This window comes from Scardinius erythrophthalmus (genome assembly GCF_964197995.2).
Source record: "Scardinius erythrophthalmus genome assembly, chromosome: 2".
In the NCBI taxonomy this organism is placed as follows: domain Eukaryota; kingdom Metazoa; phylum Chordata; class Actinopteri; order Cypriniformes; family Leuciscidae; genus Scardinius; species Scardinius erythrophthalmus.
The window spans coordinates 23,453,693-23,476,830 of record NC_138222.1 but is presented as its reverse complement, the minus strand read 5'-3'; the positions used below and the strand labels follow the sequence as shown (position 1 = coordinate 23,476,830).

The following is a 23,138-nucleotide window of genomic DNA, read 5'->3' as shown; positions in this document are numbered from 1 at the left end:
TTTCTTACATTATTAATACTTTGAGAAAGATATTGGTGCAAGTTTATATCTGACATCCGCTGTCTATTGTTTTCTTTTCTTCAGCAGACATGTCCTCTCCCAGCATGAAGAAGCCAGAGAAGACATTATTCAGCCCCACATCTCCACAAGACTCTTCACCTCGGCTCAGCACCTTCCCCCAGCACCACCACCCAGGACTGACCACCGTTGGCCATAGTGGTATTACTTTTCTAAAAATACTTCTCACAATCCTTCCCTGATTCAAGCAAACCTTCTAACAACCACTGAACATTCTGAACGCTAATGCTGCCTTAAAGCACAGAATGTTCTGCTTACTGTATGAGTTCGATTGTTGAATTTTTATTTTGATCTTAAACTTAAATGGGCAATTTCATTATGTCTTTCTGTTTCACTTACTCCCAAAATAATTTTAAGCCTAGTGAAATACAAGCATGTGCATTTGGTGTGTATAGTAATGGATGTTTTTATCATTTTCGTACTGCCACTAGGGCAAAAAAAAAAAAAAAGAATCACAGTCAAAATGCAAGGCAGAGAGAGAGAGATTGTAACCATATTTACAATTAACCATATCTAACTGATGATCTGCACTTCCTTCAGACTGGGCTGTTTAACAGACGTTTAAAAACTCCCACACTGGCGAGCTAACTTTTTTCAGGCTCGAGTGTCTCGCTGTCTGTATGTACATCTGTCCTCTCCTCCGATATCATTTTGTGCGGCAGTAGTAGCTACACACTTCTTTTTTTTTATTTTATCACAACAACCAGGGTTACGGTGCAATATCACCACCTACTATGTTGGAGTGTATATGAGCATTATTTACAAGTTTTAGTATGTTAAGTATGAACATGATATTTATATTAATTTTTTATATCACGATTATCATCAGTACCACTGTAACTGTCACAGAGATTTATTGATGTTCTTCATCAACACAAAATGTTTATGACAAATACCATTTTGTTTCCACCATAATTCTTTAAATGACACGACTTTGGGAAAGTCAGGGCTTAAACAATATTCCAAATTTCTCACTGGTAGACATGACTTTATGGGTGATGTTCATGATCTCTCAGCCCTTAAATATATTCATTTCTGACATGACTTGAACATAGCATTTTAAACATTTTTACATAGGTTTTATGTAAATGTGTGGTATGGCTTCTTGATAATGACCCATAAGAAAAAGTTTCATTGAGTTGTACATGTTGTCAAATTAGAATCTATTAGTAAAGTACTTGTTTTCTCTGCATGTACAGTAATTTCCACTAGGAGTCCACCTCCGCATTCTCCGCTGCAGTTTTCCGCCCCTGCCATCCATCCCCCTGCCCCCTCGCCCTACATCTCTCATGGCGCCATCCGCTACCCGCCGCACCTCAACCCACCCGACTCCCTCAAGAACTACATGCAGTCTTACGACCCGTCCAGCCCACAGAGCAGCCAGGTATGTATGGAGTACTCACGTACACGCGCATTAACCCAGACCCTAATGCAATCATACATAATTAGTACAGTTTATCTGTACTAGAACAGAGCCTTTAAATCTCATGACTGTGTGTGCATTGTCCACAATACATAATAGATGCCAGCTGTTAAAATAGGGTGTTGGTTTAACGTCTCAGTTGAAATATTCCCTTTCCTGAGACGCGCAAGAACAGATTCACATTTATAAAATACTTGAAATAACATGCATCACGTGTACCGTAAATTCTCCAATCATAATCATCATGTTGTCACATATGTTAACCATACTGTGAGCTAAAGGCACTCTACCCCCTAAAACTAATGAGACCCTCATTGTAAGAGCACATGCTGTAAAAACAAAGGTGCTTTAGTGCAGTTTTCTTCTTTTTCTGCCTCTACCTCTCATTGCCTGTCTCTCTTGGTGTCTCTGGTTGTTCCCAGTGCATCGGACTCAAGTTTGATTAACAGGCCACATTGTTTCAGCACGGTAATTGACCCAGTTTAGCTAACGAACACAAAATCATTAGTGGTTTTCTCTGTCGGCGCCTTGTCTATATCAGCTCAGAGCCGAGCGCGAAGCCAAACGACGGCCTCTTCATTGCTGTGGCGACTGTTTACCAGCAGCGGCGTAAATGAAGCAAAGGGGAATGAAAAGAGAGAGGGGGAAAAACGCAACAACAAAAGCAAGTCAATAAACACTCCAACCATGGCAGCCACTGCGCATTAGCACTAACACACATGCACTCAATGTGTCTCTATGAAAGCTACTTGAGATTCCCTAAAGTATAAATTAAGAGAAAACATGGGGAATATTTATTGTATTTATTGTATCATATAATTTAATATAGGCCATTATGTCTTAATTGTTATATGAAAAAAACAACAACATGTAAAACACTAGCTTTACCTCATTCTTGTTAATTAAAGGACTTGGATGTTTTGACTCCTCCTCCTTAGCAGGTGATGGATGGGGCTCTTGTTGAATAGAATTTTAAAGAACTTTCTGCATCTCTGCCAAGCATCTCAGACTGTCCCACTCATCTTAATTAGTACCAAACATTTTTTAAAAAGGCCAAGCCTCTCTAAACATTTTGTTAAGGGGAAATTTAAACTATTGCGGTTGGTTAACACTTACAGTTCCATTTTGCTTGAAGATATTTGATACCTCTCTTGTGTTGCTTAAACTATTCGGAAGTGTGGAAAGTCAACAAAAAAAAGAGGTAAAGTTAGAGTGGGTAATTCAGTAAAAAGATCTAATTTGCTTGTGGGATAACCATTAACACAGTCTCTCTCATTTTTTTACCTGATTGGGGAAAATCAGTTTTGTTTAAAACAATGTATTAAGAATTTAACAAAAGCAAAACTAGTGTAAGAAATATCTGCTGTGATTTGATACGTTGGGAAACACAGCGCTGATTGTCTGAGGGATTTCTATTTTTTCTGTGTGATTGAAGCGAGGTTTCGATATGACAGAGTTTTATATCCCCGCTGCTCAAACAGTAAACAAAGGGCTCATAGACTGGACGAGGCATAGCACGCTGGAACTGTTACTTGGGAGAAACCGCAGGGAACGATAAAGGTCGTAAATATTTGCCGTTGCCGGGGTCTGGAGCTTGGTGAGGGGAGATCGCTCTGCAAATAACATGGGGCATATAATCGGGTGGATGGGAGCCAGGATGTTTTTATGCTTGCTTTAACGCAGATTATATTACACCCTAATTAAACATTCTATTCACATTGGGGAACCCCATGGACACCATTCTCTTTCATAAAGGCCTGTTTGAGTTTTGAACTTAGGGCCCCGCTATGTGAATTCAGTCGAGTCTGTCTCCTGCAGTCCAGAGTAGAAGGAGGTAGACGCTCGCTCTGTATCTGCGTCTGAATCCTGTGTTCCCCCCTCTTTTTCTGGTTTTTGTATCAGCTAAGTCATGAAAAGTGCACACTCAGCTGTCTAGCGCCAGTGCCAGAAGAAAATGGGAGAACATCAAAAGATGTGTTAATCTGCCCATAATCACAGACAACAAAAAGAAATGACCATGATCATTAGCTTCATTAAAAAAACATGTAACCATGTGGCCTGATATGCTAACAGACTACTTTTTTCCTCTGAATGCCACAGCCGAACAGCAGTGGTCAGGTACTGGGGAAAGTGCCCGGTCACTTCACGCCAGTACTGGCCCCCTCTGCCCACCACGGCACGGTCAGACCAGTGTCTCTTTCGATGGCTGACACCAAGCCAATCACCACATCCTCAGAGGGTGAGTTACTCCCATCTCTACGCTACCACTATCACAAGGCTGCATCTAATTTGGTCTTCTATTGTAATATATTTTAATAATTTATTTTTGCCTTTACGCCAGTCTTCAGTGTCTCATGATCTTTCAGAAATCATTCTAATATGCTGATATGGTCCTTAAGACACATTTCTTATTATTATCACAGTTGAAAACAGTTGTTATTTTTGTGGAAACGGTGATACCCTTTTCCTCAGAATTCTTTGATGAATAGAAAGTTCAAAAGAACAGCATTTGTTTGAAATAGAAATCTTTAACATCATAAATGTCTTTACTGTCACTAAACGTGTGTCCTTGATGAATAAAAGTGTTAATTAATTAATTAATTAATAATAAAAAAACTGTACTGAGCCCAAACTTTAGAACAGTATAGTGTATTACTTGTGTCTACTCCAGCTGTATTAATATACTGTATTTGAATGTATATTTAGGTTATTCGGCTCCAGGCACCCCCACTGCCAATCGTTTTGTGGGACTGAGCTCCAGAGACCCAGCCTTTCTTCACCAGCAACAGGTGAGATATGACCCACCCTCTTTACCGTTCTCTTTTTTCCCCTGTTCTCTCTCAAATCCCCATCCAGCTGTTCTATATTCCCAACAGGTATCAGAGCTGTCAGACAGGTAGCACATCCAATAATTTGGTCATGAAATGTAGGCACTGTTGTGGTCCTGTGAAGATACGGGGCTGTTGAGACAAAATGAGGAGGAAACTCTTGACATTTGTTTTGTGTCAGCATTTGTTAATTGAATGCACCTATTGGGCACAAGTGACATATTCTAAGACACTGTATAGGATCTTGTATTTATAAAGCGTTTAATGCTATTGACATTCCTGGCAAGCTCTCCTCTGTTACTCACAATTATTGAGCACATCTTTCCACTTGCTCTATAACCACGGTCACGTTTAGAGGTTTATGGTTTTTGCAAGTGTGGGTGAATGTCACTTTTATGAATAATCCGTTGGTTTCCATAAATTCATACATATTTAGAGTCCACATTTTTATAAATAAGCTAAGACTAAACCAAGGCATTTTCTGTTAAATACCCTGAAAATAAATACAGTGGCCCCCAAAAGTTAGGTGGACAACTAAGCCATACTTGTGTATAAATATCTTTGCAAAATATCAAACCAACAAATGACGCTAGACATTTTCTCAGAACTAACTTTACTTTTTTCAAATTTTTGCAGTGTCCTAGCAGATTGACCACAGGTGTATATCCTCACATTAGCTATGGACAAGACCGATTAACATTTGACAACCAGCAAGTGTTCAAACACATTTCACTTTTTTAAACAGTTTAAACTTTCTGCTGTTTAAACATTCACTTTTTTCCAAAACTCTTTCTTTAAAATATAAGCCTCTAAGTTTTATTACTTAACACAGTGATAGTCCTACATTTTAAGTGTGCTTTAAGTGTCAAAATACTTTTTGGGGCCACTGTAGAATTTAGACAGACATTAGTACATAATGTTTATACTTATTGAAATCAAGTAGTTTCAGACTGTCCAATTTAATTCAGTTTTTCTACCATTTGGTTTATGTTCATGTTAAAAAGTAATTGATGAATTTATACACATTTTTTATTGCTATCACATCCCTTGAGACCAATTCCAACATAAAATCTATCTAGTCTTAGGGTTAAAACTACTGTGCAACAAAAGCTAGCATTGTCTTCAGATGGACAAAATGATATATGACTAAATGCAGTAGTTAACGTGAGCGATATTGGTTTATGTCAGGCTCGGCTTAGAAGGTATTTAGTGAAATGATCATTTTTGGCAAAACACTCAGTATTGTATAAAGAGTAATAGTGTAGTGCGTGTGTGTGATGGCCCTCTGCAGCATGAAAGGGCTGGTCTGAGGCCAGTATTTTCCACCCTCTAATTGAATTCATCTGCATGCGGCGACATCATAATTAGTGGTTTTCTCTTGCCCTGCTCCTGAGTTACAGTAATGGCAAGCCTCGCTTTTATTGCTCTCTGGTTTTGCATACTTGGACGGGGCCAAGAAATGTACAGCTCACCAACAGGGACAGTGCTGCAGGCTTTATTTAAAAAAAAAAAAACATGGGGCGGTTTTCTTCATTGAGAATTATTTTATAAAGATGCAGAAGTTGAATGGATGCATAGATGGTGTAACTGGATATAATGAAAGGACTGAAATTGATAACAGCGATTCAGTGCGTGAGTGATTATAATATCTTTTAGCAGGTATCGCATGTAGGCACCGCAGCTGCTGTAGTGTCTCATACGGCTTAATGCCTTTTGTTTTAGCTGTAGTTCACTTAACAGGGAGAGGGATCAGATGTAGACAGGATGATATATCAACCATCTATCATGTTTATATGAGCCAGAGCTTTTGTTTGTCTTCAGAAGTGAGAATTGTAAAGCCAGACCTGACCCGAGTTAACCTGCGGCCATTGAGCTGGCGCTTTCGCTGGGTAAATAATGTCTTCCGTACACAGCAGCCTTTATTCTGAGTGATTTATCATAGGATATTATGAGATGTATTGACACCTGTGTTCCCCTGCTGAGCTTTTGTCAGGGCATGCAGTGTGACGCGTGGGGCGTATGGATTACAGCCGTCGCTGTGGCGTCACCTTACAGACCCGTAGCACTCCTTTCCCAGCATGCTGTGGGGCAGGGTGCTGCCTTCAGCTCAGCCAGGCCGTCTGAAAACCGAGAAAGCTCCAGACACTCAGCGGGACGCTTTCTTTCTCTCTCTGTTCCTTAATGCCTCCTCTCATTCTCTCACTGTTCACTCAAATCTAAGCTTTTTCCCCCCTCTCTCTTTACCTCATTTTGTGTTTCTTTCTTTCCTTTCCTTTCTTTTCTTTTTCTTTCTCTTTCTATCCCTGTATTCCTCTCGTAGGGCCTAGCATTGAGAGGGTCTATGTATAAGCTCAAACACACCCTCGCTATAATGACTCCATTACATAAGCATTCATGCCGTGTCTTTAGCCTCCGTTTACTGGAGTCAGTAAATCAAGCGGGTGTGTCCATACATACATAATCACTCCTGCTATTGGTCCCATAGCAACTGTTTGAGCTTATTTCATTTACAAGAACCATCTGTATGCTTATAACCCCTATGTAAGATGTTGAGACGTAGCTGCTTGTGATTTGTGGCCCCAGGTCCTTCAGATAATATGCTTGTAGTCTGTTGTCGCAGCACGCATACATTGTATGATATGGTGCTCAGACTCTGAAGTGGCAGCTTTGGGATGGCAGCCATTATAGTAATGGACAGTTTCCTGTGATAAGCCATAGAGACAATTCATCTGGAGTACGGACAGTGTCACATAGAGCCGTGGACATGTGTTTATTGGAACAGTAAAAGAAAGCTTTAGTGGTCATCTGCATTGGTGTTTCAAAGGCTGACAGTGTTATCTAGAAAAAATGCCTGCCGATAGCTAGAATAATGCTGATATATGCATAGCACAAATTGAGGATACCAAGTATGTTGTCTCTGAGTTAGTTGCAGACTATTATTTGGCCATTTTAGAGAATATCTGCTTCGGACGATAACTGTGACCAACTGTCCTATCAACATAAGGGTTAGGTATTCACAATCCATATACATACTTTATCAGTTATTGGCTGATTTTAGAGATTTTATTGTTCATGCTCATTTAAGTGTCTTTACATTTAGATTACCTTTGACGTGTTCTGATGCTCACTTAAAGTTAATCTGTAAATACTATTATTACTGTAAACTTTTTTTTTTGTCAAAAGTTTTGTGTACACACCATTGGGGTCAGTAAAAAAAAAAAAACATTTCTCTTAAATGGTTACATTGTCTGAAATGTATTTTCTCCTAACTATAGCAACCATGAATATACTATATTAAAAGTATAAATGCAGCAGTTTAATGTTTTGTCTAACGGTTTGTAGAGCTAAATATGCATATTTCTATATTTGATGCATCAGACAGAAAACAGATTACCAGTTATTGACGGATTACCTTATAGCAGGGGTGGGCAATTCTGGCCCTTGAGATCCATTCATCCAAGTGGATCTTGAGGGCCAGATATTTCCCCACCTGCCTTAAAGTATGATCACAATGGCCCTGTTGTTAAATCAAGCTCATTCACAACTTACTCAAAACCCAAACACACAGGGGAGAATGACAGATGAGTATTCGTGCACACAATCCAACAGCACCTGCTCTAGACTGATACCCCTGTGTAATTTGTTTGTGAAAACACCAGTGATGAGAAGATTTCATTAGCCGCTTTCCCCAGGGGTTCTTCCCTTTCTCTTTCAGCATTTCAGTTCTCCCTCCGTTTTCTTTCTCGACCAGTGATCACAATCTTTGGCTTTATCTAATGCAAACATGTTAAAGCAACCACCACTCACAGCTGTGAAGGTGCTAGCGCTGCTGTAGCGTAACTCTGTGATCCGCTGGTGCCAGTGACAGATGGCACCCGTGATCAGATAAGTGCCGACCTCAAGCCTAGAGCTTGTGTCTCGCTATTATGTTTTTGAAGCCAACATACTGTGGCATTTTATACCTCATTGTGGCACTTTAGTTGTTTCATTATAGATAATACCATTTAGTTCAGTTAATAGCGGTACTCCACTAAAATAGCACTTGTGCTTTGATTAAAATTCAAGTTAGGAGAAAATGATTGATCTATTTTTTGATCTATTTATTTTTATATTTTTATTTTATTCATTTGTTTTTTTTCTTATTCCTTTTTTATTTTTTTGGAGCTAGAGACCCTCAGTGCTGACATTTTTAAGAAACTTTTTTTAACAACTACAGTACTACAGTTTTTTTTACCTTTTAGTGTATTGTGTGGTTTGTGTTTTTGGTCTGTTTAATTAACCAAATCTGAAGACCTGAAATCCCCTCTATTAATTTCAGAGATTTAAAAAACACTGAGGATACATTCAGTGCAACTCCTCATCACCATATTGTATGAGTGTGTGTTTTTTCAATGTGTGGGGTCGACCAAAACAGGATGAATGAATGTGCACTACCAAAACAGTCTAATATAGCTGACCTCAGACTTTGCCCCAGTGCCATTGTTTTCTGGCTTCAGGTCACTCGAGAACACACACACTCTCTCTCTCACACACACACACACACACACACACACACACATACACATACTGTCACACTCGTTGCTGGAGTTTGTTAAAGTAGTGTTGGCAGTACTGACGGAGGTGGATATCCGCACATAGCAATGTGAAAATACCTCACATATTTCTCTATTAGTCACTCTTATTAGAGCATGTTCAGCTTAATAGCACTTTTTTATTTTTCCCTCAAAATGTAAGAGTCAAATTATTTATACGATTTTTTTTTTTCCAAAGAAGTTAACTTTTATTCGGCAAGGATCAAAAGTCTTTGTCAAAAGTGACAAAGACTTCTGCATTGTTACAACAAAAACTTGCTTTGATCTTTCTATTAATCAGAGAATCCTGAAAAAAAGATTTTCCACAAAAATATTTCCATGTTTTCCACAAAAACTATTAAACAGCACAACTATTTTCAACATTGACAATAATAAGTAAGGGATAATCCACGGCTAGCCATGCATTAAAGGATTTTAATGCACGACGTAGAGGCGAAGAACCACCCGACGCGAAGCGGAAATAAATTCACATTTATTTAAATTCATTATTAAAAGAGAGAGACAGAGAACTGAAGGAGAAGGAACAGAGAGAGAGAGAGAGAGAGAGAGAGAGAGAGAGAGAGAGAGAGAGAGAGAGAGAGAGAGATGCGTGCGCGAGGTACCTGTGTGCGTCGATCTCTTCTTTAAAGTCTAGCAGCTACAGTCCCCTCGTTGCTTAAGCATATGGCTAACTTAATGATTCTTTAATGGATTTATTACAATTATTTATGAATGACAGGCAACACTGATACAAATTAAACGATATTCAAAAATCATCCATTTAGCCTACCTAAACTTTTCATATGCGTCTCTCACTCTGCTTGCAAGTGTATCTGTGTTACTATGGTTACCAATGTAGCGGATTAATTTCGAACTGTAATCAAACTGACTGGAACTACCTGTGCATTAAAGGTTTTACTGCACACCTTCCAGCCAATCAGAATCGAGTATTTAAACAGCCCATGGAATAAGAAATGTTACTGGAACACCAAATCAGTCAGTTAGAATGTTTTTTGAAGGATCTTGTGGAACTAAAGACCGGCTGCTGAAAAAGTAACAATATTACTTTTTACTGTATTTTTGATCAAATGAATGCTTAAAGACTTTTTCATAAACCTTAAAAAAAAAATCTTACTGACCCCAAACTTTTGAGCAGCAGTGTATAATATGAATTAAAGTTTAATTAGATAAAAATGTATTTACACATAACATGTAGTTACAATGTTTTCCCTGCTGAATATGTAGTACATATAATTTGATATATATCCACAGCACCCGTGACAGGACCTCCATGCTACTGGTGAAGTTCCTGTTCAGTGTTAGCTCTTCTCACCTAATTTATGTGGCTTTCACTCTGGGAAATGTGTTTCAGCCACCCAAAAGTCTCCAGGGTGAGCACTAAAGCATCTTTGAAGTAAATATAGAAAATCAATTATTCACCCTCCTAGATTTATTGCGATGGAAATGGATTTGATTTGGGAGTCTACAGGTCCTTTCCAGATATAGCAGGAACTATTGACAGAGTACCATTGAATATTCAGAGAGCGCATATACAGTACCTGATGAAGGCTCATATAGCACTTGTGTGTCTGACAGGGCAGTGACGTTCATTAGCAAACGTGTCATGATTTACTCTAATGTCGTTGTTTGTTGATGGCTTCTCACACTTTCATGCACACAATTTGTTGCATGTTTGTGTGTAAATGTGACCAGTTTTTTTTTTTTTCCTTCTCATCTACACTGACATTTTCAAAAACTGGTGCTTTGTAAATTGTGACGACCAAGAACAATTTGAATCTACTGGCCAAGATTAGTCTCTCACATAGCATGTTTCATGTTATGCTTCAGTGAAAACAGGCTGCTTTTACAATATCTAACAGCAGTGAAGTGACCGTAACTGCATGCACCACTTGGAATGCATGTGCTTCCTCTCATTCGAGTGCATTCTGGGATAGATGAATAACCTCCATATAACCCAGCTCACATTTTTGTATACTAACCACTTCTTTTGCTTTCAGGACGATTATTGTAACCCTAATGGTATTGCATGCCACATGTGACAATTGCCTTTTGTTTGTGTACATTTTTGATGGCAACTTTCTTTCAATGGAATTGTAATTTAAATTAGGCATAATTTTAGGCCTAGAACAGAAGATTTAAGATCTAATATACCATTAGTGATGGTGTTTTCTTATTCTAGTAATGTAAGATTAACATCAGATAAATGTAAGAATATGTGTTGAGATAAGCTTAGGTCTTGCTCCAGGTCTTGTTGCATGCTAAATGTGTGTTAGTGCCGTTGTGCTAGCCCAGTTGTCTGACTGAGAGGTGTTTGATTGACAGCTGAGGATTTGTGACTGGCCCGTGAATCAAAACATCAGGTCATATGGCTCAGAGGAGGCTTTGGGGATTTCTTGGCAAAGGTAAACGTTTCCTTTATTTTTAACCCACCTGTCCATTAAATATTACTATGTACAACCTATATCTGCAATAGTCCAACACCCCCTCCAACCCAGTCCAGATCAAGCCCCCCTTTTCTGTGTTTTTGCACTCATCGCAAAAGTGTATTTGTGATGAATTGTGTTCATGTATTCGTGTTTAAGGCCATGAGTGCATCACTCATTCATGTAATGGCTAAATGTCATGAAAGATAAAGATAAGCAAACAACATGATAGAAAATTTAATATGTTCTAATTTGCATTTTCCCTTCTAACTATATTTCCAAATGTTTTAGGTCCATGTCCTTTGATGTTCAATAAACTTTGGTTTCTCAAAGTGTAATAAGTGGAACTTCACACACCTTTTTCAGGCTGTCTCAAGACTGTTTCTGTGCACATCTGGATGAGCAATCTGCGGCCAAATTCCTATAATCTTCACACATCACAGTGTATTTGCTTGAGAGAATTTAAAGGGATAGTTCACCCAAAAATGTGCATTAGGCGTAAGTAGCCTGCGAATGGCTGTTTTAGCTAGAATTTTACTTTGTAACCTGTTAAATATGAACATTTTTCTTACACAAACTCATCGCTTCGCTTCAGAAGGCCTTTATTAACTCCCTGGAGCCGTGGATAGATGCACTTTTATGGACTTCAAAACAGAACCGGCCATTCACCGCTATTATTAAGCTTGGAAGAGCCAGGACATTTTTTAATATAACTTTTGATTGTATTCGTCTGAAAGAAGAAATGTCATATACACCTAGGATGACTTGAGGGTGAGTAAATCATGGGCTAATTTTCATTTTTGGGTGAACTATCCCTTTAATGTTAAAAGTGGTGGATTTGTTGGTTGTAGCTGCTACATTTGGATGAAATTAAATATGCAACTTCTTAGAGGTTTTGATATACTGGCATCAAGCAATTATTTTTAATGTTAGCACAGCATTCTAGAACCTTCTCCAAGAAGTTGAATCTCTTGATTCATTCACTTAAAATTAATGCTGCTAAACATATTTGAGAAAAAAAGATTAAAGGGGTCATATAATGTCATTTTTGTACAAGCTAATATGATTATTTAGGGTCTAAATTAAAAGTTTGTAATATACTTTAATTCAAAATTCTCATTAGTATTGTAAGAAAACACTCATTTTACCTGGTCAAAAACAGCTCTGTTTTCAGTACGCCGTTCAAGTGCATGTGTCTTTAAATGATAATGAGCTTTGCTCACCCCGCCCCTCTGTTCTGTGCGTACACCGTTTGTAACACAATAACACAATAACCATAATGCGTCGTTCATAAACATGGGATTATGAATTATATTGAGAACGTTGTACATAGAAAACATGCCGTAATGTACCCTGAGTGTAAAAATAGCCGCATTCATCGTGAAGAAGCGATTTGCAAAGATTAATATAAAGATTCAAAAAAGGTCAATAAAACGTTACACTCACTTCAGTTCTTCTGGACATGCAGCAGGAACACGAATAGTTGGTACTGATCCTTTTTTCAGGAGCAGCTTCTTAGCAAATAATCAGCTTTTTACTGACCCTCGTTTGTAAAGCAGTCTGGTATGTGAAATGATTCGCGCAAACATGAAAGCACTGACGTTGATCTTGGGGAATATTCCCTTCGAAAACAAACTCAACCACTGCGTCTTCAGCTGTACGGATTTAGGAACATAAATATGACTGTGTTCGTTATTACACCCAAGAACAGAACACAACAATTGCTTAGACGCCATTCTACTCAGTGCTCCAGCTATCAACAATGAACGCACCAGTCGGTGCGTGCTATGATTGACAGCTCACTCACGAGGGCGCGAGGGCGGGTCTGTGTTGAAACGCTGCTGTCAATCAATCATCGTGGGAGGGGCGCTGATTTTGTGACGTCACAAAATCGAACAGCTTGATTTGAGATGGGAGGAAACATAAGAAGATAAAAAAAAAAACACTGGATGGATTTTTATCATTTTATGATGGTTGTGTACAGGCACTGCCAACACACATTTTAGTACAATCAACTTGTAAACGTGCATGTACCATTATATGACCCCTTTAACTAACAGATGCTGGGTGGTTTTAGATAATCATCCTGATCTATCATTACTAGATCAAAATAGTCATACGAGCTTCTGCCCATCTTGGAGACAACAGTGTTTATGATTCCCCCATGAATGTTGTTCTAAGACTTATATGTTCTATGTTTCAGTATACATGACAAGTCACACTTGGTCAGCCTCCCTTGATATTCATGGCCAGTTAGACCTCTGGAATGAGACTATAGGAGTGTCAGCCCAAATTACCTCTGATGATTCTTCCGTTATAAAGAAAATCAGAGCAATTAATGGTTAACATCCTTATCTCCCTGAACGAATGGAAGTTAGGAAGATGGTTACTGCTGGGAAAGAGAAGAACTCAAGCATTAGTGCAGCAGAATCTGTCTGAGGCTCACTGAGAGCTGCATATTTACAAAGGTCATCGCTAAGCTTGGGGATTCAGAGCTGAGGCAGTCAAGACTGTTTGCTCTGTTTAAGCCCCTCACCCTCCCTTCTGCATTAAAACTTTGCACTGTTCTCTGAAAAAATATTTTCATAAATATCTGACACTGAAATCAAAGATTAACAATTCTTGTATCTTCTCTCCAGATGCTTTTTGGTAAAGCAAAGCTAACGCGCTCTCTCTCTCTCTCTCTCTCTCTCTCTCTCTCTCTCTCTCTCTCTCTCTCTCTCTCTCTCTCTCGAACAAGCTCAGAAATGCATTTTTTACATAGTTACAAAACAATACAATTTATGAAACATTAACAGTTATAATGGATTTTAAAAAATGGAGAACCTTTCATTTTTACACATTTTGTTAAACTGCAGCCTTATGCAAAATATTTTTTTTGTTCACAGAAATTTACATTCCATACCCCATAATGAAAAAAAAAAACAGATTTATGATAATTTTGCTACTTTATACAAAATGAAATAAACATCACATCACATAAATATTCAGACCCTTAGCTGAAGCATCTTTAGCAGCAGTTACAGCCTCAAGGCTTTTTAGGTATGAAGTGACAAGCTTTGCACTCTTGGATTTGGGGATTTTCTGCCATTCTTCTGCAGATTCTCTCAAGCTTTGTCAGGTTGGCTGGGGACTGTCAGTGGACAGCCATTTTCAGGTCTCTCCAGAGTTGTTTGATTGGGTTCAAGTCCGACTCTTGTTGAGCCACTCAAGGACATTCACAGAGTCCACCCTAAGACATTCTAAGTGAACTTTTGGCCCAGTCTGGTGTCCTGAGTGCTCTTGGCCAGGTTTTCCTTAAGCACATCCCTGTATTTTGTTACTTTCAGTTTTCTGTCTACCCAAGTCCATGTCGATGGAAAAACTCCCCCACAGCATGTTGCTACCACCACCATGCTATTGGGATGGTATTGCACAGGTGATAAGTGGTGCCTGTTTTTTTCCAGACCATTCAGTTCATTAGGCCAGAGAATCTTGTTTCTCACAGTCTGAGAGTCCCTCAGGGACTTTTTTTGCTCGTTTTAAGCAGACTTTCATATCTCATGCAGTGCAGGAGAGGCTTCTGGCCACTCTTCCATAAAGCTCAGTGTTGCAATGCTGTTTGTCCATTTGCACGCTTTGCCAGTCTCCACACATTAGCTCTGGAGCTCAACCAAAGTGACCTTAAGGTTCTTGGTCACCTCTCTCACCAAAACACTTCTCCCCGATGGCTCAGTTTGGCCAGGAGGCCAGTTCTAAGAAGAGTCTAGTTGTTCCAAACGTCTTCCATTTAAGAATTATGGAGGCCACTGTGCTCTTGGGACCCTTCAATGCAACAGATTTTTTTTTTTTTTTTTTTGCCTTCCTCAGTTAATTTAACCTCATGGCTTGGCTTTTGCTCTGATATGCATTTTCAGCTCTTAGAACTTACATGACAGGCGTGTGTCTTTCTAAATCATGTCCAATTAAATTTGCCATATATTTACTCCAGTCAATGTTTAGAAACATCTCAAATATGATTACAAATATAATGCATCTAAGCTAAATTTCAAATGTCAAACAAAGTCTGAATACTTATATTAAAAGTTATCACATATGTTTTTTTGCTTTGTCATTATAGTTAAATTATATGTTATGTACAAATTGTTTATATGTACATAAACGTCATATGACATTTTAAGGGAAAGCTGTGCTTCTATGTATTCTTAGAGCAGTCACTGAATCCCTGTGTAAGGTGGGCTAAGTGTGAGCTAAATGTCCTTGAGCTATATCCTCTCTCTCATCCACTTATTTAGTCTTTCCAGCTCCCTGCAGTGGGAAAGGCCTTGCTCAGCACTTCCTCACTGCAGTAAATGTGTGGAAAAGTGGAGTTAAACTGAACACACTCTCACTTCCTTCTGTAGGCATCAGTGCTACAGGCCTCATTCATTTCAGTCCCTTTTCTGGCCTTGTAATAGACCACACGGAGTATGAGGGGAAATAGGTTCTCTAGCAGTGGCTCACCCTTTACTGTTTCTCCAACAATTACTTACAGAGATTTTATAATCGACATAAAATAGGGGCACAGGCTTGAACATTATTGAGCATTTATAAAACCAAGCCCAGGTGTTACATTTAAAATATTCATTAAAAGTTTACTAATTACCATGATTCTGTCAACTGCAAAGAAATAAGCTTGCAGCCTGACAGAACGTGATTTGAAAGCAAGGCAATGTGCTGCAGATGAAGGCTGATGCAGCTGAAGAGTTGACTTCAGGTCACTGACTTATGGAAATGTGATTTGTTGCTTGCATGCACTTGCAAAACTGCAGTGCCGCAGTGTGATGCATGCCAGTCCACTGCTCAACCCAAATTGAATTGAAGCCTGGCTTGTTTGTTGCTATCCTGTAGGAAATGGGTCAGCAATCCATTAAGATGGCATTAGATAATTTAATTTAGCGCCTGATTCCAAAACGAAGCAGGCCCGTGCTTGCTCCTGCAAGAGGGTGGACGTTTAGAACGAAAGACCTGTAAGTGGCTCATGAAGAAGCAAGAATCTGATAAGAGAGCGGAGTTGTTTGTTCATCTCCCTTTTATCCCACATAACACCAATCTCCCCTGTGAAGGGGCCCGTCACATCTGCACTTGTCTGGTAACTGTGGAAACCAGGCCGTAGGAAACACCACACTGAACCTTGAACTTGGGAAACAAGGGGTAGTACCCCACCCCATGGCAATCAATCAGACACTGTTTATTGATGCTCTGCAAAGGCCAAGTTTAGGGCAGCAGTACATGAGACAATTTACGAGCTTGATGGGTGGTAGTCTGTTTTTGCTGTTCCAATAGTAATCCTTTATTGGAGTTGACCAATGTACGTGTTCAGGGAAAGAAGTAGAAAGCAAGAGAAGAACTACAACGCAGTTCCTTTGTGCTCAATTTCCCTGTTTAAGAGACCAGCATTCATTGTTGTTTTGGATCCTGGTCTCCAGCATAGCATCTTAGCTAGATTCTTAACGAACTTCTTAACTAATGTAACCAGCAAGATTTCCGTAAAGAAAGACCATACAGGTTGATCAAGGTGAAAAGCATGGCAATTAAAGTATTTTAATCTTTTTACTGTAGCATGGTTAATTAAATGTATTATTAAATGTTGAAATTATTATTAACAAAGATTATTAATGATGTTGAAGTATTGTTCATTGTTAGTTCTTAACAAAAATGAAATAAACCAGTTATCTAATGTTAACAAATTAAATCTTTTTTTTTTCAGTCAACGTTTAGAAACATCAAAAATACATTAAATCCAGTAATACCATGACAATTGTTACAATTTAAAATAACTGTTTTTCTGCTTGAATATATTTGAAAATGTAAATGATTCTGAAAGCTGAATTTTCAGCAGCCATTACTCCAGTCTATATTTGTAGATGATATCACTACTTAATATCTACTGCTTGCTTTTTCAGTCTGGTAGAACCGAAAAAAATAAAATAAAATGAAGTCAGTGCACAATTGTAATGCCATTGGATTTCAGCTCAACTCATAGGTAATTGAAACAAAGTCAAAATCAAGTCTCAAGTACTTTAATATTTATCAAGTCAAGTCATAAATCCTCCAAACAGTGACTTGAGTCTGATGTGAGCCCCAAAGTCTCCAGTCCACATCTCTGAAACACTTAATCTCTCATTTCCTGTTAGATGATTTCTAGCTGGCTAGAACGGCAGAGAGAGGGAGATGAAAAGGGGCAGCAGGAGGGAGGAGAGACAGAGCCCAGTTAGTTTTTCTTGTGATATATTAAACCCCTTTTAAAGAGAGTTTAGTGCATATTTGATTTAGTTTCTATTCACACAACTTTGTGACTCTCTTTCTGAATCTTTAAGTGTGACCCAGTGCGCACTGGAATCATAAAATACGATTTTTTTTTTTCTCAAACAAGATTTCAGGCTTTGGCTACGGGTGATTTGTATAAAACTCAGACTGAATCATTAGCTGCATTCAGGGCAACAGGCAGCCGTATCACCCCGGGCTACCTCAGGAAGAATAAAGTCACTGTTCCACATCCGCTGGGTCCCTGTCCTTCACCAGCCACTGGCTTTAGCCCTCGTCTCCCCCTCGGAAAACAAACAACAAACTCCATAAGAAAAGCCCACTAAAGCTTTGCACCTGCATCCAAAGCAGTGAACCCATGGATATGTCTTTGCACACAACAGTCTCTTTCCTTCTCCTTCAATCAGCCCACCACCCTCCACCCCTCTTCGAGCATGTCCCCTTTCTTTTTCGGGGCCAAAAAAAGAAACGAGAGGGGGGGAAAACAAAGAGGTGGCTGTGTGCGCCGGGCACTGTTGACAGAGCAGGAGTACGGCCTGTAATCTGTGAGCAGAAAGATTGTGTTCGGCGATTGGGTGAGACAGGTATTTCAGATGGAGGCGGGAGAAGAGGAGGGGGCATACCAGGGCTCTGGTTTCTGGCCTGCCTAATTATTCGACACATGTACGCACCATTCAGCCCCCCTGTCCTCCCCCCAGGGAACAACATGCTGTTTGTGCACCCTGGTGCTTTTGCATCTGAGATTCGCACCACAGCTCGCAATTAACAGTCTCATGTTGTAGTGCCGTTAACATGTGCTGAATGCAGATAGGAAAGGTCTGTAGACGGTCCCGCTGACTTAACCCCATTGATCCAAAAGTTGGTGTCAGCTGCAGGGGGCTGAGATGGATGCGTGCTCTTGGGGAAACTTCCCCCGTGCATGTGCACTAAGGGTGCTTTGTTTCTCTGGGATATCCTGTTCCCTGACACTATGCCGAACCCATTATTGTGTGTGTGTGTGTGTGTGTGTGTGTGTGTGTGTGTGTGTGTGTGTGTGTGTGTGTGTGTGTGTCTCTGTGTGTGTGTATTTAATGGGAAGGAAAGGGGTAGTTTTCAAAAGAGGGTGGGAGAAAGTCTAGACCTGATATGTCTCTTTCATTAACTGATTTAGATGTAAAGAATTTGAAGATGTTCTAACTTTAATTAAAAATTAAATGTATCAATACACTATATTTTAAAACGTTTATACTGTATATATATGCACTTCTTTTGATGCAGTACTCTTGATATTGTGCACAAGACTTTTGGAACCATTTATACAACTTGATAAATGTTCAAAATTGCATTAATAAATGTAGAATTTAACATGAACCAAGAATAATAAATGCTATAAAAGCATTCATGCATATAAAAGTTCTAGACTCTTTCGTTATATCTAATGCATATTAAGTAGACTTTAATATGAAGCGTTATCAGTTATTTATTTATGTGTATGTAATGTGATTATAATATCTCCCACAATCTATCTTTCCCCTGTGTTTCTGCAGTCCTGGTACCTGGGCGAGCTTAATTCCATTCCAAGTGTCGAACGGGACTCCGATTCTGCCAACAAATGTCCAGAATTACAGCATAAACATCATTGGTGAGCCCCTCCTCCAGGCAGAATCAAGCAATTGAACTGGACCCCGGAGAGACAGGTCCTCGGACAAACCAGCTAACAGCACTTATACAATCGACATGGACCTTTGTCCCACCCTCTCAAGGACATTGTCTTAGAGCAGTAGAGTGAGTCGGGTCAAAGTGTTCTCTTCTGACATGAGCCTCTCCACACCAGTCAGTCATTGTGTAAGGAGGCCCCTGAACTGAGATACTGTGATCTTTACCATACAAACTTTAGATGCCTTACTGTATATGCATGACATGCTAGTCTCTCTTGTTAGTGTTTCTCTTGTTCTTATGTCACGATTGCTAGTCTTGGTTTACGAAACGATTTAGAGGGGGCTGGCCACACAAGGGCTGGCTGGATGGATGGTTTGTAAAGCGGGCTGCAATTCGAACAAACTTTCATCAAACAGAGGTTTATCGTATTCGTAACAAAAACATAGGAACAATTTTCAATGAACTGAATGTTTCTATTTTCATATTACCCTCAACATTTAATGTACCTATGGTGGAAAATCTTTTGAATCCGTAATCTTGTCAGTCCTGTACTAATTTCCTTTCAAGGTAAAGGTTGGAATTTACTCTCCAGAGTTGAGAACTCTGAAAACTTTTTTTTTTTCCTTCAATGAAAGAAAAAACCTATATTACTAGGTAAGAAATACAACCCCTTTTTTCATTTTCTTTCTTTTTTTTTTAGATATATTTCCTTTGAAAAGGATTTTGAGAAAAATAAGACAATATCTCATAAGAGGCAAGTGCAATTTAAATGATTTTACTGAAGGGAAGCTATCATAGTCTGTCTGCCCTAAGACTCTAAAGGAATGGGGAGTAAATGTTTTTAGGTGAACTTTAAAACATAAAAAAGAAAAATGAAATAAAAATCACATCCTTGATTTGGGAAACTAGGGAAAGCTAAGGGTGGAAGAGAAGAGTGGGATTAACAGTGAACGTTTACGTGAACAGAACTGAACACGAACAAGACAGCACTTATTTTGAGCCGTACCCAAACATGCGGGTAGTTTTTTTTATTTATTAAAATGAAAACTTAAAGTTAAACTTAGGTGAAAAAAGACTCAGACACAGTGTGTGTTAAATGGCTTATTTTGACATATTACTCACCGATCTAGTATGCATGTTTAGTCGGCTGTTAGCTTGTAAAGCTACTGTTTACACTTTGATATCATGAGAAACAAGAGGAACGCAGAGTAATTTAATGTAAACAAATTGTGTATGTGTGAAAAGCTGTACTCATTTTAACACTAACCTGCAGGTTGAGGCGAGGTCTCAAGGTGCTTATTTCAAACCCACTTTGGTAGTTCCCAACAGACGCAGTCCCAGAAATCGTCGATTGCTCCCGGCATTCACAATGCCATTGCCTCTCCAATCAGACATATTTATATTATCAATCTTTCCAATAATCTTAATTTGCACGAAAATATATAGTCCACGTTACGTGCCTTGCCTTCAACTTTAGAGAAAACATCACTACACTTGTTTTTGCTGCATTTATTATCGTTTTTGGGAAAAAGTAACATTTTTATGATAAGAAATATTTTGTACTCTGGATGAAATTGTGACATTGTTGATTTTTAGCTTCATTTACTACTTTATCTCACATTTACAGTGTGTATCAAGGCTGTGTATAGTTGCCGTTCTAAAGTTTATAATCAACCAGCATTTTTTTCCCGTATTTTTGGTGGTTGACATTTTTTTGATTCTGTTTTAATCATTTGTTTATTTGTTTGTTTTTTCTCCATCTTCCAGTCATTATTGGGGAGGGTGGGTCCAGACTTATAAGAATTATGCAATACCAAGTTTTGCCTATGTAGGTAGTGCTTTTAGCTATGTGGATTATTAGAAGCTAGTACAGAAATACAAATAGTGTAAACATTTATTTTGTTGATGTTGTTGCTGTTGCTGTTGCTGTTGTTGACATTGTTGTTGTTATTTTCCTTTTTTTTTTTATTCGTATTTGACCAAAGTGGGAACTGCTTTCTAAGCAGTGTGCGACAAGGTCTTATTTCCCTTGAGTGTACCTAAAGGCAGAGAAGTACGTGCGAGAGACGTTTGTTTTGTATTCTCTATAAAGGGAGGACTTTTTTTCCACACGTTGAAGCATGTCTGCAAAGAAGGCACTATTTGGTCTAATACGGCTGCAAAGTCACTGATTTGTCTACTGTGACTAAAAAACACTTTCTAAACTTCCCACCTGGGGTGCTAGTTTGAACTTTATTAGAAGACGACTTTCATAGAGGAGAGAGCTTGACTTGGGAGTGACAATCACAGGCGAATGACGCACACTAAGGCAAAGTATTAAATGCTGGCATCCTTTTATCAAATATCTTCTCCACCCCGTTCCCCTTGTCCAGTAAAAAAAACATAGCTATATGCAATTCCCAAGTAGATGCCTTAAATTTTTACAAACAAGTGACTTGTTATAAAATGTGCTACAATCACTGTCACGCAAGATGCTGCGTGTTAAATCTGTCACAATCAGTAAATATCAGTGTTTCTTATTCTTCCCTTTTGAAATTTACAGCCTTATTGAGGTCGTAGTCTGTAAAACAAAACCCCCCATGGGGAGAATCGGTTTTTATAGTTATCTCAAGTTTTTATAATTATGTTCGAGTTGTTATAGACTTCGGTCAAAGGGAATAATTTAATGCTCTTATGGTCTTGAGGATCAAGGGGGAAAAAACGGGTTTGCACCTACAGCATATAGGCAATCATCCACCCATAGTGTCTTTCAATTAAATACAGAACAACAAAAACTCAGGCGTTTTGCTTCACAGGGCATTACCAGCAATTATTAATAACAATTAAAATCCCCCTCACATCACCATGATTAAGAATGGTAGCTCTTACACTAATCACTTTGCAGTCTTTTTCTGAGACCTCAAGTCAAGCTGAATCCCTCCTCCTTCATCCAAGATGTTTATATATACATTATATATAATTAAGCTAGAGTCACCCTGTTCAATGTGCACTGTTCCGTCTTTTCGTTGTTTTTGATTTGCAAAAGAAAAGTGCTTTGCAGCCTTCTGGCCGTTGGCGATGCCACTGAAGTGCATTGTGCATTTCCTCCTGAAGTGGTGGGAGTGTCAGGGTCATAGAGTCATTCTTGTGTTCGAAACCGTGAAGGAGGACGTAGGTAGGGGTCATCTCGATGGCCATCGTAATAGCAATAGTTTTCGATAGTAGTCATTATGCGTTAAAATCTGCTCTGGCAGCTATGTGAACTGTGTGTGTGTGTGTGTGTGTGTGTGTGTGTGTGTGTGTGTGTGTGTGTGTGTGTAGATGAATACGTCATGTGTTTCAAGATGACTCTGACACTACGAGAGGAGAGTACATGAGGGTCTTCTATTGAAATGCCTGCCTTGTTGACAAAAGTGTGTACACTGTAAATTTATTTCTTCTCCCCATTTGTAAAAAAAAAAAAAAAACTTTTGATGTGTATTCGTGAATTTTAGTGATGTCCATATTTTTTAGTGAAACAAAAAAACAAACAAAAAATTCAAAACTGTCTTGAGTTCAGATTTGTGTTACGACTCAACAGCTGTCCGATACATAAGAAAGAGGTTGAATATGTAATTCTTTATTTTTATTTTCCTGTACTTACAAAGTGGAGTGAATTCCTGTATGGGACTGTAAATGTTTTAAACAAAATGATGAAGGTCTTTTGTTGTATTTCGTGTTGATTAACTTGGATCCTTGAGACATTTCATAAATGTTTGAAGTGTTGGTTTGTTAGTGTGGCCATAGAGTGTGTGTGATGTGATTATGTGATATTGAAAACGAGACAAGAAATAATGTTGAAATTTGTGCTAAATAGGGTCATTATTTGTTCTTTTGAACCGTTTGGGAACTC

General features: G+C 38.8%; 1 protein-coding gene across 15 annotated transcripts in view; it reads left to right on the top strand.

Annotated features, from left to right (window-relative positions):
• LOC308681956 (nuclear factor 1 B-type-like) overlaps positions 1-22,755 on the top strand; it is a 116,278-nt gene extending 93,523 nt beyond the window's left edge. For 4 of the 15 annotated variants that reach the window (XM_081351318.1, XM_081351332.1, XM_081351328.1 and 1 more), the window contains exons 7-12: positions 85-219; positions 1,278-1,462; positions 3,602-3,740; positions 4,208-4,290; positions 11,244-11,323; positions 19,156-22,755. In XM_081351318.1, coding sequence (XP_081207444.1) covers positions 85-219; positions 1,278-1,462; positions 3,602-3,740; positions 4,208-4,290; positions 11,244-11,323; positions 19,156-19,285 — 752 coding nt within the window. In that variant the 3' untranslated portion in view covers positions 19,286-22,755. The remainder of the gene's footprint in view (positions 1-84; positions 220-1,277; positions 1,463-3,601; positions 3,741-4,207; positions 4,291-11,243; positions 11,324-19,155) is intronic. The other 11 variants (XM_081351320.1, XM_081351323.1, XM_081351322.1 and 8 more) reach the window with 6 other exon arrangements.
• The last annotated feature ends 383 nt before the right edge of the window (positions 22,756-23,138 follow it).